Source organism: Streptopelia decaocto (assembly GCF_964273445.1).
Source record: "Streptopelia decaocto genome assembly, chromosome: 2".
Classification (NCBI taxonomy): Eukaryota; Metazoa; Chordata; class Aves; order Columbiformes; family Columbidae; genus Streptopelia; species Streptopelia decaocto.
Window position 1 is genome coordinate 68894685 of NC_138655.1, and position 15499 is coordinate 68910183.

General features: G+C 37.0%; 1 protein-coding gene across 1 annotated transcript in view; it reads left to right on the forward strand.

Moving 5' to 3' along the window:
- Nucleotides 1-15499, forward strand: part of PTPN3 (protein tyrosine phosphatase non-receptor type 3) — a 131208-nt gene that overhangs the window by 19716 nt on the left and 95993 nt on the right. Inside the window, exon 2 of the mRNA XM_082045732.1 lies at nt 12630-12784. Within this exon, the coding sequence (XP_081901858.1) occupies nt 12647-12784 (138 nt within the window). The 5' untranslated portion in view covers nt 12630-12646. The remainder of the gene's footprint in view (nt 1-12629; nt 12785-15499) is intronic.

Here is a 15499-nt window from a genome sequence, read left to right on the forward strand (position 1 = left end):
TCTCAGCCACTATTTAGAAAGTTGGCCCAATATTCTCAGCCACTCTGTGATGGTGGAAGGGTGTTCTGCCTGTCCCGGTCCAGGGAGGTGTTCTGTGCTGCCAGGGGCCCGGCTGTCCAGCCAGCCGACAGCCTGCGGCTGAGTTTGGCACCCGAGCTGCATCGGATACCAACAGAGTGGCTGCTTTTTGACTATTTGGGGGCTTAAACGAATTAATTTCTTGAAAGAAAAGACTAAAGGCAGCCACCACTGTATGATTGAGGGAAGACACAGGAGCATCTGTTTTAGATGGATCCTTTTCGGAGCGGTTTCTGTGTGGTACAGTACACTGTGGTCACTAGGTGCATGTTAATTTTGTAAGGTGATGAAAAAATTGCCTAACAGAAATGTAAAGAGGTAAATGTTTAGATTTCAGTGGTCTAAAGCATGTACTGTTGAAATGCTGATGGAAAACCAGCACAGATTGTTTGCAAGCTATGAAGTATTCTGCTGTATGTTTACTCTTTTTTTTTTTTTCACTATGTAGTAATTGCTTTCTTCTTTTAAAATAAAGACACTAGCATGTGTGAGGATTGGAAAAATGGTTAGCTGTTTTGAATGGCAGTTACTCGTTGTTGTTGTTTGTTTTATTTGCCTAATTTCTTCATGTAGGAATAGGACTTGTGCAAAAACTATGCAGTTAGTGCCACTGCAGGTCCTGGCAAAGAGTGTGGTCTTGTTAGATAGAAGATAAGAAATTTACGTGATCCTAGATGTTTTGAAGTCTCTGCAACAATCCAAAAAGAAAAAAAAAAAGGTGTGCTTTGGTAAGTTTAAAATATAAATTTGTCAGCTAGTTGTAAATGGGGAGGAAGATGAGATGAAGACAGAGAGGAAGGAGTAGCAGAAAACTGTTCTTTCCTGAGAGTTGGTTACAAAGTGCAGATGTTCGTAGGTTGGCTTTTCACAGTGTGCATTTGGGTTTTTTCTGAAGACTTACAAAATATCATCTTTGTAAACTTTCTTCCCCTGATATGGCAAATAAACTTCATATGTGAACACCTTCAGATTTGCTTATCTGAATATGTAACAGGAGGTATTTTAATTTCATCATGTTGTTTAGATTCTGGCTCTGAGTTACAAGACTTTTGTGACATATTTTCAAGCTCTTTCCTGTAGGTCAAGAGGTAGAACTTTGTGTAATTCCTTCAAACAAACTAGTTTTGTGACACTTTAGGATCTTCTGAACTTGTGTCATTTTGAACGGTCCTGAAAGGTAAATTCAAAACAACCATAATGTCTGCATTTTTTTTTTCTCTACTTATATTTCAAGGTTGTCAGTTTTAAGTTCCCCCCCATAACATAATTCCTATGACTATTGTGTCCTTTGCTTTTTTAAAGGAAGAATTGCTGTGGTTAAGTTATTCTACCATCTTATCATTTTCAATAGTATTCTGTGGTTAACTGCATGATTTTCAGTGCTTTGTTGCAGATCCCTTTGGGGAACTTTTGTGGCTGTAAGCTTTATAGCAGAGGAAGTCCTCCATCATGCCTGAGGGAATGTATTTTAAAAGCTCATGGCAGAACATGGATGATAAAATATATGAAGCATGAATGTATAGAAAACAGTTCCATGAAGTCTGAAGATTTAAGGTCTGAAAGAAAAGTCTGGGAGTAGAAAGACGATTCACAGTAGTTCTAAAAAGTAGTTCATTAACACAGTTTATGGGACAGGCTTTCTTCAAAAAAGAATGTGATCTTGCAGAAAATATGGACTGGTGTTAGTTTATTTTTTTTCTGCTGCCAGTGATTAAACTTTTTCTTCCCAAGTTTGAATAGCACATAGACCTACGTTGTTTTGAGAAACAGACTGAGTAATGGCCACCAATGCAAAATACTGGGTAACAGTGGAAAACTTTAATTTGGGTTTGTCTAGTATAGGATCAAAAGTTCTGATCTAAATCTAGCATGTCATTAGAAGTTACTTAACCTGTTTGAGTTTGTCAGCTGACTACCATTTGTAGCAGAAAACTTTTGTCATTGGTCTTGGTGGCTGTTGCTTGCCTGATTCTGGGGTTTGTGAAAGCAATAACTGTTTTAGCTAATGTTTGGGCAACATTAGAAATCTTGAACAGTAATGATGGGCAAATATGCAGTTTTGTTTTTGATATTGGGAGACCTTCTGATGGTGGATGTGTGTAAGCTTGCGAAGACATTGCTACTAATGGCTTGCTTTGTTTTATATCTGATTACTTCAAATTACCTCAGGCAGCTGGAGATCCCAGCACTTCCAAACTTTTTGCAATTTTGTTGATTAAATGTGTAGATGAGGTAGACTTTTGCTGAAAACACAAAAGTATTCTAAGGTGGGAACTTCACCAGCGCAGGCTTTGCATACTGCTGTGTAGGATGCTCTGAAGTTGTTCCACTTGCTCTTTGTTTTCTGTTTGCTTTTCATCCTATTTTCAAGTGGCCGGTAGATTTCACCATCTTGATCTACTAGTCAACTGTGCCAGGCAAGAAAGAAACCTCAGTCATGGGTAAATGGAGGGTATTTCTCAGGTCTTGTAACAATGTATCACTGAAATTCATGTGGAATTTCCATTTTCTTTAAAGGTGGAGCTAGCTTTCTGTGGCATTCATACTCTCACAGGCATGATTAAGGTGTTTGTTCTCCTTCCTCTGTTGCAATGGGTGGCAGTCACTGCTGTTGGCAGCATCATCGGATATATTAATAGCACATTTAAGCTCTGTTCAGTTCTTTGTAGAAAGTCTTGCTATGGAAGTTGTTAGCACTGTAACAAGCTCTTAAGTTGTTTATTCACAATCTAGTTGCCTAGAACATGCTGCATGCTCTTACAAGTTTTTAAAAAGTATTCTTTGGCAGTCAGTTTGGAGTCATGATCTGTGTTCAATTTGGAGAGGGGAAAAGTGACCTGTTCAAAAAATGCCCTTGGTGAGGGCATTTAGATTCACATCTTGTGTTGAATCCACTACTCTGTTATGCTGCATACAGGCTGCTTCTTTCCTGCGGTTTAAAAAAACAGCTTAAACCTTTTTTTTTACCCTAAACAAAGGTGATGAAATGTGATTAGAGATTAGTATTGACCTGTGAACTCTGGTGGATAGTGTGACGTTTGTGTGGATAATCTCTCTTTTACTCTAAGGTTTTTTTTCTGTGTTTTTGAAATCAGTAGAAGTAGCACAGGTAGTTTCTAGACTGCTTCACTAGTATCATGCTATGGATATAGTAAAATAGTAACATTTCCCCTTTAAGAGTGTGTTTTGGACATACCTATTTTAATCCTTAGAGAGCTTTTGCTTGTTTTTCTACATCTTTTCCTCAGTCTGTAATGCAGATAATTAAAAATCTTCTTAATTATCACAACTTCACTTGGCACTAAAATTGACTTGATGGTTCTCATCTGTCCTACAATAGTTTAATGAAATACAGCTTATTGCCTGCTAATAGAATATGAGGTATTTTTGTATTTAAATTTTATTATGGTAATTAACTTGATACCTGAGGTTTCAGAATATTTTAGTAGCTTGTCTTTGTAAAATTCAGTGGTGAATGCTTACTTATTTGGTTTTGAAAATTTAAGGCCATAAATTATTTATTATACATAAACTAATGACATTATTTGTTAGCCAAATACTGTAGGTGTGAACACAGCTTCATATTTGATTATTTGATTTGACAACATGACAGTTAATTTAAAACAAACAAAACCAAACCAAAATTACCTTCATATACTTAACTCTGTCCTGAACTGTTTATGGGAATTGTTGGTAGCTGGGCACTGCAATTCTAAGCTTCCACTTTAACTCATCTTTTCATGTTCTTCTGCTCTTCAGTGCCATTGACATAAGACACTATCAACGTGAGGAATGTGAACTTAGACTTTGAATGTGCAGTTTTTAATCTGAGTTCATGCAGCACTGTTTGTTGCCCCCAAAAGGCATTATATAGGAAATAAATTAGTGATAGCTCTTGCATTTTTTGGTGAGATGGTTTTCTTTTGCGTTGCGGTGCCATTTAAAGCTGAGGCAGGCAATACAGGAAGCTGTAGAGTTCCTGAATTCTTCAGTTGGCTCAGTGCAGGAAATGGAGCAATGAGCTGTTATTGCCCTAAACACACTGGCTTAAGGTGTTATTTTATAAATAGGTTTTTAAAAGTAAACATCATCAGTATCTCTTACACAAGTGATTAAAAGCTACTGAAAACGTGAAAGCATTACAAGCGTGTCTCATTCTCATCTGTATTATATAGTACTTGAGCAGTATCCGCTGTTACTTCAGTTGCTTTTTCCGCCTATTTGTTTTTCTTCTCTGACTCATTCTGCATGCAGTAGCTGGTATCTCTGTATTAGTGCTAATCCAGTATCTAAGATCTAACAGTAATGCTTTACACTTTAAGATGACACATTGGATCCTGCCATGACTTAGCCGTGCGGTTTAATTCTATGTCTGTGAAGTAGCATCAGTGAAGTTGCCATGACCAGATTCACACCTTTGAAGTTTGAAAGGTCATTCATACAATCTGGTTTGATCCTTTGAAAATGTGACTGAAGTATTTTCCTCAGAAGCTGGATTAAAGCTTGTTTAAGAACTCGAGTACTGAAATCGATGGTCAGTATTGTTTTTCTGCCAGCAGGCTCTTCTAGAATTTAATTACCTTTAGGTTATCCAATTTCAAGATTAAGCTTTCAGGTGGCCAGTCTTGCTGTTGAACATGTTGATGAGAGGCTGGGGTATTAATAATTCCTTGTTCCCCTACATGTCAAGACTATGACTATGTAAACAATATGACTATTTTGGCCAAATACTCACTGTTAACCTATAGCAGCATCCTGTCATGCTTTATTGATAACCAGTCTTTATCCTCTTCAGTCTTAAAGCAAGAACTTCTGTTATGCCTGAGCCTGTGCTCATTTTAAGACTTTGCAGGCAAAAATCTGTAGGTGCAAGTAGTGCAAACCTTTGGAAAAAAGGAAAGGAGGAAAGGGAAGAAGTATCTCAGAAAAGTTGAAGTAGAGTATTTGTCTGTAAAACTTCTTTCAAAGTGAATACATATATATATATATATGTATAATATCTATACAGAAATGACATTTAACAGAGTATTTCTTTTTTTAAGGATAATTAATTTACTTTGTGTTGTTACTCTGTAACTGTAAATGCAGCTCTGCTTTCTGTAACTTAACCAATATTAATGTATAATTAATAGTCTGGAGAGAGTAGAGCCTTTTCTGTTACACCTATACAGCATTTTGAGGACACTGAGTCTGTCATCAAGTCCCTCTCTGCCATCCATCGAGAGGCTGGGTGGTCCCTGACAGAAGTGTTGTCCCCAGTCCAGCTGTATGAGTGTACATACACACCAGGCAGCCGAACTGAATGAAGAGTGGGTGGCTTACTGTGCTGCATGGCTTATCTGCACCAGGTATTTGCAGCTTCTCACAGTGCTTGCATTACCTTTAGTATGTTATTGACTTAGTGGGATCTTGGGAACATGTCAACCAAGATAGTATGTAATGCTAGAATTGAAATTCAGGCTTATTTTCTCTCCCACCCACCTCCTCCATTCTACCTTTGACATTCATGTGTGGTCTTGCTGAATCCAGTGTTCAAAATAGCTGGATTTCTCTTAAAAACACTTTGCAATATGAGTTTACCAGAGATACATTACAATGGAAAGCTAAATGGATTGCAGGGAAGGCTTGCAAAGCACTTAATAACTCAGTCTTATGTGCTAATTAGGCACCTGGCTTCTTGTAGTGGTATGGGGATTTTTTCAGTTTCTTCAACTGCATATATTGGATTTTTCTCTTAGAGGCACTGACTACTAAGCAGTAGGTAGGCACCTGATTTCTAGACACAGGAACAATCTAGTTTGTCTACTTATTGACTTTTAAAAGTAAAATTTTAAGTTCCCATTTTGTGGAGGTTAGCAAAGGAAAGACTATTCAAAATTACTTGTGGTTTTGCTTTTTTTTAAATTGAGGATTTTTTTTTCCATGTAACTACCTTCATTGAAACTAAAATGATTTCAACTACATTCTAAATAAGCAAATAGAGATATCAATGTGTATACCATCTACCCTGCAGTCTTATTTGTGGATGAACTTCAGCATAAAGAGCTGTCAGATGAAAGAAGAGGGACCATATTTTACTATGGAAGACTTTTTCTTTCTTTATTCTGTACTAGTTCTGGTAAATATTGGGCTGGCAATATGTGCAAGAATATATCTTAATATAGGTACTTTCATACCTATTTAAGGTACAACTTTAAAACACCTACGCCTATAACTATTTTTTTTTACTTAATGGACTCATTTTCTGTAAAGAATGTCTGTATGATCTGTTTTTCTGGAAAACATAAGATGATAACTGGAATGATTGAAACCTTGTTCTTGCAATTTTTTTATAACAAATATTCTCAGAATGCTTTGCTAGACCTATTCATTATTTATATAACAGGTAAATAATTTTCTTCTGGTAGAATATATTACAAATGTTAGCCACTGGAAACAAATATAAGAAAGCTGAATCTTTATTTTTTCATGTTGATTTTAATTTTGGGATGAAAAGCTTCCATGATAAAGATATTGCAATCAGTCTTAAGAGTGACAGCTGGAAAACGTGCAGCTAATGCTTTAGAGATTACTTGTGTGTCTACACACACACAGACTTTCAACATAGATATTAACCTTTATTCTCATTCTAAGTAAGAAAATGCGGCAAGATTTTATTTTTATTCTTTGTACCTCAATTTGGAGGTATTTTTACATGATAAGCTGTAATGCTTAATTGTCTAAGGCCTTCATGCTTGCTAATATTCATAGTTTAATTGATTTTTTTCCAAGTGCTGTGAAGTTTTATCACATCATTATGCTTCTGGCTGTCAAATTGACTTTCTGTATGATTTATGATCAATATGTCAGGAAAAGCTTGTGGTAAATAACTACAAGGACCAAGTGATAACCTGGACACATTGCTCAAAATGAAGTTTATCTTTTATGAATACTTTGGTTGCTGCTTTAGTAATGCCCCATAATTTGTATAGAAACTTGCAAATATTGTATTGTCGTTAAATACTTCATGGGGTTTTCCTGCAAAATATCAATTGCATTTTAGCTTAATGAGGAGACATCTAGATTCTCATTGGGAATGTAGAAAAGATGGTGGGTTTCCTCTGCAGAAGGTGAAAACAGAATCTGTTTTTCATGGGTGTTGAGTTAAATTTCGGTCTTCTATTTTGAAAACCTGGCTGGATAATATAACCCTCATTAAGCTGCATTGATAATAAATACGGCCTTGAGGTGTGTAAATAATTCTTAAATACATGGGAAGAATAACCAGAACATATATTAATTACTACAAAAATTTCAGGTTCACTAGTGGGTTTTTTTTCTGATGATAATTTGGGAGATTATTTTAACTAGCAAATAGGGAAAGCTGATGCATGCTGAAGAGCATTTCTGTTGATTGTCTTAGGGCTATATGTTGATACAAAGACACCTTTAATTTGTTCTACGTCTTTGTTTTCTCATTTACTTTATTTTGTATCTTCTAAATAAAGCAATAAGTAACCATAAAATGTAACTATTATTGAAAGTACATTTAAGACTTGACCATGTCTTTAGTACTACAGTTGTTCCTTTTGTTGACGGGATGGTCACTCAACGAAAGTGGGTTAGAAGCACTGTCCTTTCATAAATGACATTCCCACAGACTCTGCAATATTTTCCATTTTCAAGAGCCCAAGTTTCAGTCCTGACTCTAAAGAAACTCTGAGAATACTTATAGTGTGGCACTCCCCTTCGAGAAAAAAAATGAGTGCAGCCACTTGCAGGAGTAGAAATATCCACATTAACACAATGAAATGGTGATAAAATGAATGATTTATTTAAAAAAAAATCACAGTTATATATGGTATGATTATATATATAGAAGATCCTTGAGTATGTACTCAGCAAATCTCTTGATTTAATTCCTTGGTAACGAACATGTTAATGGTAATATACCAAATGGTATACTAAGAATCAGGCCACAAGTTTCTTTACCAACAATTCCTAAGTGAGTTGGAAAGAAACTGGCACAGAAAAGGTCTTTTAAAAAGTCAGTCTTCAATAGAAAAGATGAGGAAAACATGTTATTTTTGTTCTGCTTGACTGCAGCATTACTGTAGGAGAAGGCATGCATAACCAAACTTGTCCAGAAATGTGTTTAATGTACTTGGAAAACATTAACTTCTTTCTGTAGCTATATTTGTTGCTTCTGTGAGTTTGATTATGGGATGGAATTCCATGTGCTTGTTTTATACCTTAGGGTGAAAATAACTGTGTTTTGGGGGTGGGTTTGTTTATTTTTTTGTTGTAATTAAAACATAACTCAAGTTTCTGGATTGAAGATGTTTATTGTAGGGAAAGGGGAATATTGTTCAGGTATTCACTTACTGATAATGTTCATATTTGGTCTTATTTACTACTTTGTTTTGTTAATTAGCCTCCTGCCCAAGGCTACAAAGTGGGAGCTGAATTTGCATGTAATGGCTGGTCCTGGTTGCTCAGGGCTGGAGGTTGATTGCTGGTGTTGAGATCTGGCATCTGGTCTTGCCTGAGATCTCAGTGATCCTCTGCCTATTCCAAAAGCAGTTGCCAGTGCACTTAATGTGCTTCCATATACCTCTTTATATTGCACGGGCTTGACAAGCCATTTCAGTAATCCGGGCCCATTTAAATACAGCTTTAAGCACAGGTCATATATCACAGAATCTCAGAATGGTTGACATTGGAAGTGGCCTCTGGAGATCATCTAGTCCAACTCACCTGCTAAAGTAGGTAGACCTAGAGTAGATTGCATGGGATTGCTCCAGGTGGGGGACTCCGGACTCCCTGCAGTAATTCCTTGTCCTTCCTAAACTGGTGAGCTGAGAACTGAGACACAGTACTCCAGATGTGGCCTCACCAGGGCAGAGTAGAGGGGTAGGAGAACCTTGCTTGACCTGCTGGTCACACTCTTCTGTATGCACCCCAGGATACCATTGGCTTTCTTGGCCACAAGGGCACATTTTGGAGCAAAAGTAGTAGATCAGGTGCTAATAACTCAGCTGCTCACCTCTCTTCTGTTCTCCTGCCCTTGCCCTTTAGACTAGGTATTTGCAAAGTTGTTTCCTTACAGACTTAGTGGGAATTTGGCATGTTAAGCTGGGACATACAAAATGACTTAGTCTGGTGCCTATGGTGTGACACTTATTAAACAGCTTCCTCAGGAGCTTACTGGCTGCAGAGTAATGTTGAAGGCCATGCAGGTGGGAAGCAGAGAATCTGGCTTTCTCTGCTCAGAACTCCCAGCTGGTGGTGGTTTTCTGGGGCTTGAGGTGGCCATTTGAGCTCTAGTTGACTAATGGCTGTGGTGTCCGAACACTCAGCCCTTTATCCCAGCCTTGGCACAGTTTCCATCGTCAGCTGGCTCTGTCAAGGGCAGCCCCAGCTGGGGCTCTTTGCACACGGTAAACACGAACTGTGAACTGTGACTGTGTTAGTGGTTTGATTTTACATAAAATTGTAAAAATCAATGGATTTCAAGTTTTTATTTGTGAACTTGAAGCGAACTGATCATACTAACAGGTTTCAAGTTCTTGTGATGGGTTTCCGAGTTACTATTTCAGTTGGGTCATCCAGCATGTAACCTGAAGGTATTAAAACAAATGTAACTGTGAAGAAATAGCATAAAAAAACAACCATGACTTTAATGTGAAACTAAGCACCTCTCAGATTGTATAATGAACGGCAGTATGTAAGTACGTGTTACTGTTAGTTCTTGGATAGCTTCTATGGATGCTGGGAAACAGACCATTAACGGGCCTGTGGTGTAGAAAAGAGCAGGTCTGACTTGCTGGAGGACATGTGGAAGTTCAGCGACAACAATGCATAATGTACAATCTCTTTGATAGCATTCACAATTTTCATTATTATTATTCCACAGTCAGTTAAATAAAAATAATAAATTTGTTTTCTTCAGGTTTATTTTTTCCCAGTCAGAGGGCTTTTTTTTGTTGATTTGGTTTTCTTTTGTTTTTTGTTTGATTGTTTCTGGATAGCAAACACACGTATAAATGTTATTGATGTTGTTTTATTGGTTTCTGTATTTGAAGCTTGAGCAGGTGAGAGGCAAGACCTAGCTATAATGCTCTGCTGGAAAGTGATTAGGATTAGCCATCAAAATTACTGCAAGGTCTCCAAGCATGGCTTGACCTGCATCATACTCTGCACTAGGAGTTCAGGGGCTGAACATGATTCTTTTGATTTCTCCGGGAAGATCTGGAGGCGAGTGCTGGAGACTCCTGTGATCATTGTTCTCTGCTGAAGCCTGACCAAGGTAGAAGAGAAGTAGAATGTACTTAGAAAAAGCCAATAGCGCAAGTGTAAGATAGGAAACATTGGGGGTGGCAGGTGAGAAAGGTTGAGGAATGTGAGCAGAAGGGTCAAATGGCATCTTCCCAAGAGTAGAGAAGTCTGTAAGTTCCAGAAGCATTGGGTGTTGCAATGCAGACTGAGACCCGAAGGCCAGAGCATGAAAGACTGCCAAAGCTTTGAATCTGGCTACCAAAAGCTGTCCCACAGCAAAGAATAACGTTCTCCTTTTACCAATCAGTGGACTAGTGTGTAGAGAGCTATTTCTGCAAGTGAAACTTTTTTTTTTTTTTTTGACCTCTGAGGGTGGAAAGGGTAGAAAAGACTGCAGTATAATTCAATTAGTCAACTGGCTTTCTGGTAAAAGATAAAACAGTGCTGAATAAACAGTTTAAAATTCAGCTGCTTGAAAATTAGAGAATGTGAGAATGAAGGTTTCACATCCAGTTGCAGTCTGTCCTCACCTTTTTATATGTCTTTCATAATTAGATAACTGCATGTTTTCTTTAGCAATAACCATTGCTGAATAAGAAAGCTCATTTTCTGGATAAAATATTAACTTACTATAATTAACTGCACAGTGTATATCAAGAACAATTTCAAAGCAATAGGCATGTATAGTGTTTTAACTGGAAATACTGTTCAGAATTCACCTAAAGATCACCTCTGCGTTTTTTCCCCTCCTTTAAAAATAAAAGAAAACAGAAAAAACTAACCCCTAAACTCACACCTTTGGGAAAGAATGGAAGGAAAATACTGCTGATCTCCTAGGAAAAAATGCAATGTGATGGCTAAATAAATAAGTCTTGACAACTTACATAATGTTTTGATTTCAGAAAATATACAGTAGCAGACTGTCAATGGGCTGACAAAAAAGAACATGTGCGAGACTACTTGTTGAATGGTTTTGTGTGTCTGACTTCTGAATTTTCTGTGAGAAGGGAATTGCTTTAGCTGTTTCTATGTATAGATTATGCATCATTAAACAAGGATGGATCCCTGCGCTGTTTTGGCTTTGGTGCTCTATACAATCTCATGGCTCGTCATGCATTTCAAATTTGCTTTTTGTAGTGATGTGTGAATAGATACAATGTTTCAGAATTTTAAGTTATTTTAATCTAAATTGTTCAGTTTCTTTAGCTGCTGAAAAGAAAAGCCACCCTATATTTTAAGGCAGATACATAAATAAGAGGAGATTGCAAAATAATCCTGATGTTGATCCTGTCTAGCTTGGACAGCTGTCTGGGAAACACTTATACTATGCAAGTCTCTTTGTAGTTAGCCTCTAATAAGTGAGGTATGATTTGGTAATTGGTATGGTAATTAACCTGGAAAACTACCCTTTGCTTCGCTTGCCAACTGGCTTTATATGATGTGTTGTTAATTGGTAAACTGATCCAGTGAAGGGAGACTTGAAGTGTTTACAGGCTTGACTGTATTTAATTCAACTCTTATTTCAATGAATGGCTTTTTCTGTTTGATGGGATTCTTTTTTTTCTATTTGTGAAAACTCATTTTCAGAGTTTTGGTGTTCATGAAGGTTTTTCCAAAAGAGAAAAAAAGCTCCAACAAAACAACTTTTTGGGGGGAGGGATGTTCTTCTCAGATATAAATTTCTTGCTTCAGGAATTTATGTATGCTAGACTGTAAAATATTGACATGCTTTTAATGTTGATCCTGGCTGCCTTACATATGATGCTTATGTGCATATATATATATTCCTGAAACAAAATACTCTTTGACATAACACAATCTGCATTAACTCAAGACTCTTGTCAGTTGAGAGTAAACAGAATTGTTTCATTGTAGTGAAACCTGTGTGGTAAATGTAGAAATATGTAGGAAATGTATGAGGGTGAGGGATTTACTAGTTAACAGTTGATAAAAACTTGTCTTGACACTGCCTTCCTGTTTTACAGTAGGTGTTTTAGTTTTTTACTGATTTAAACTAAGAGAATGTCCCATGCCTAATCTAAGTATATATTGTGCAGAGGTTTCTCTTAAACTGGGTACATTTAGAACATGGAAGCCCCTCTATGTATACATTGATGTTCTGGTTTACAGTTTGCTAATTTTAAAACTTGTTCTTTTATATGAGAAGCATTTGTTACTGTAGGTATTTGAGGTGTAACGAGGCCTTCATGGTGTTGTGGATTTCTCTGAAAAAAATGAAGATGAAACACAGTGAATTATAAGAACTGTTATTAAACCTATTTTTTGTTTTATAGGTTATTCAGCAATAGTTATGAACTCCCGTTTACGAGCCTTAGGTGGGAGGATTAATAACATACGAGCATCAGAACTACCAAAAGAGAAAACCCGATCAGAGATAATCTGTAACGTCCACTTTTTGGATGGCTCAGTACAAAGCTTCAAAGTCAATGTAAGTTTGGAAAACTGCTTTTTCCTAAATACATAAAAATTTGTTTACACACTGAAGATCAATTGTGGGACCCTGAGGCATGGGATTTCCAAAAACTGTTGAAGATATAGCTTTGCCATTTACAAATTGCAAAATTACTGGTTATGAAATGTATTTATAAAGTGCTATTTTAATTTTCTTTAAAGTCAACCAACTGAAACGTCATAAAATCATGGCATGCAATTTGTATCTGGAAAAAGGTCTTCTGTATGATATGGAAGCCATGAAGAAACAGATACAGTGACGGTTACCAGCTATGTATAAGTAATTAATTTTTAAAGGGCACTCCCAAATTTTGATGTGCTCTTCCCTTTCTCCTATCGAAGTACTGGAAGTACTAAAAGGAGAAGACCTTGTAGATTCCTGTAGTGATGTCAGTACATATTTTCTGAAATGCAAAGATTATGTAAATAGTGAAGGCATCATGGCTTAGTAGGACAGTTTGTTCAGTCTTTCGTACTTCAGTGTAGTCTCTAACTAGGAGCGGGGAGGGAAAGGGGATTAATGGGGGGTTTGTACTCTACATTTGCACTGTATTTTATTTTGTTAATATTTTGGTTTATAACCTTCAGTACTGATTAAAAAAGTATTAGTCCATTTTTAAATGAAAACAAAGGAAATACTGTCACTCAGTCAATTTTCAGTAGAATTATCTGATCATGCAGAAAAACTGTGGATGAATTTAAGTATAATTGTGTGAGTTTATGTATATGATACTTGCTTTATCCAATTTACCCTAATTGAGAAGCAGCATTTTGCTGAGGAAGCTGTGTTGTTGGATCTTAGACCAGGGCCCTTTGAAAGCAACCACAAGACTGATGTGGCCCCTGGTGAAAATGAGTTTGACACCCCTGCCCTATAGGATTGCCTTCTCTGTCAGTGAGCTAGCATAATTGCCCTCCCCTCCCCCACAAGGACCTTTGACAAATGAGGAATTTAAAACCTTTTGAAATCCATGCAGAGTGGTATATTCTCCTTTGTAAACAAGCATTTACACAGCTTTAGATTTAGCGCTTGACCTGAAGTCCAGTACTGTACGGGTAAACCTTGTGCTTCACATTTCATCCCTTAAGAAGTGAGTGCAATAGGATAAATGGGAGCTGTTTTGAAACTCCAGACCCAGCTGATTTCTCTCCCTGCCTTCAGCATATCCCCAGGGTAACCCTGCTGCCTCCAGCTGGGAATCAGAAGGGCCTCCTTTACTGCAGCTGTGATGCTTAACTGCTGTAGGGGTGATGCAGGACCCGTTATTGCTTTACTGAAAAGAAATGGTGAGCATGGCTACCCCACCATGTAATGGGCTAACACAAGGAAGAAGTTTACCAGAAGATTTATGTTCTTTGAGTACTGAGCTTTCATACCAGTACTTAGGGAGCCTGTGCTTATCTGCCAGGATGGCCCTTCCTGATTATCTAACCTTGACGACTACCTAGGAACAGGCTTTGCCTCTCTCTGGTTGTGTCACAAGGTAAAGTTCTCAAAAGGGTTTGAAGTCAGCTGTGGAAAATTTGCGTCCAAGTTCTACTTACGTTAACAGAAGAATTCAGCTTACTGAAGTTTATGCCCAAATGTGTGTGTTTTTATTGTAATTGCCAGCATCATTTGGTTTTATGTCTGGAGCAAAGACTAACTCAGGTCTGTGGTCAGTCTGGGAACCAGCTAGGCATGGATTAAGGGAAAATAAGTTTTGATCTCAGCACATTTTCCCCACTAGTGAAATCTTTCTATGTTTCTGTAGAGAAACTTTTTCATATCAAGACAATGATTTATAGATCTGATTTTGCTTGATGCTTTATTCATTTCTAGATGCCAGATCAATTGATACTTGTATTTTTAAGACATTCAGTGTAATGTGAATGCATGACATGATTATCTGTATGACAAATAAACAGAAACATATTCAATAATGTAATAATGCTTTATTAAAATGAAGTTTTTTTCTGAAATGACTAGATATAAGTGCAAGATACATATTCAGAAGACATACCATGTCTTTTAATCTGTTGTAAATACATTTTCTAATGTTTTGCTTTCTCATTTTTTACTGTTATTGCTGAAATCTGTTCAGTTTTTGCTCCTGTCTGAGTTTGGAGAACTGAAACAAACAGGATCACCTCTTTCAAAGCAAAGTGTGTAGCATTTTCTCTTTAAAAGAACTGTATTATATCTGTGGAAAATTAAGATTGGGAATTTTTTAGTGTTGCATGTTTGTAGGCTAGTGGTTCCTGGTTATGATTTATGAAGGCTCTAAGTTTGTATGTATGGCTAATATTCATGTATGCATATGTATGCTTTATGTTCATAGAGAGGATTATACTTTTCTGCCACAAATAGCAGAAAGTGAATCGGAAAAAGCAGAAAACAAAGCTTGGCCTTCTTCCATGTAATAGGATAAATGGAATTGAAGAGTCTTTTTGTTCCAACACAAACTAACTGGAAAATAGTGAGCATCGCTTTGTCATGTAGCAGCTATCTGAACACAGAATTCTTACTGTGAGAGGATTTCTTTCTTTCGAAGGCATAGGGGCATTAAAGAAGGAAATAAAGTGCCAAAAAAACCCATCAAGGATAAGAAAGTGCTTGAGAGAATCTCGCTTTGAATTTAAGCAAATAGATATCCCTAAGTCATAATTTCTAATATTTTTGGCACTGCACAGATGTTAAAGAGTGAATGTG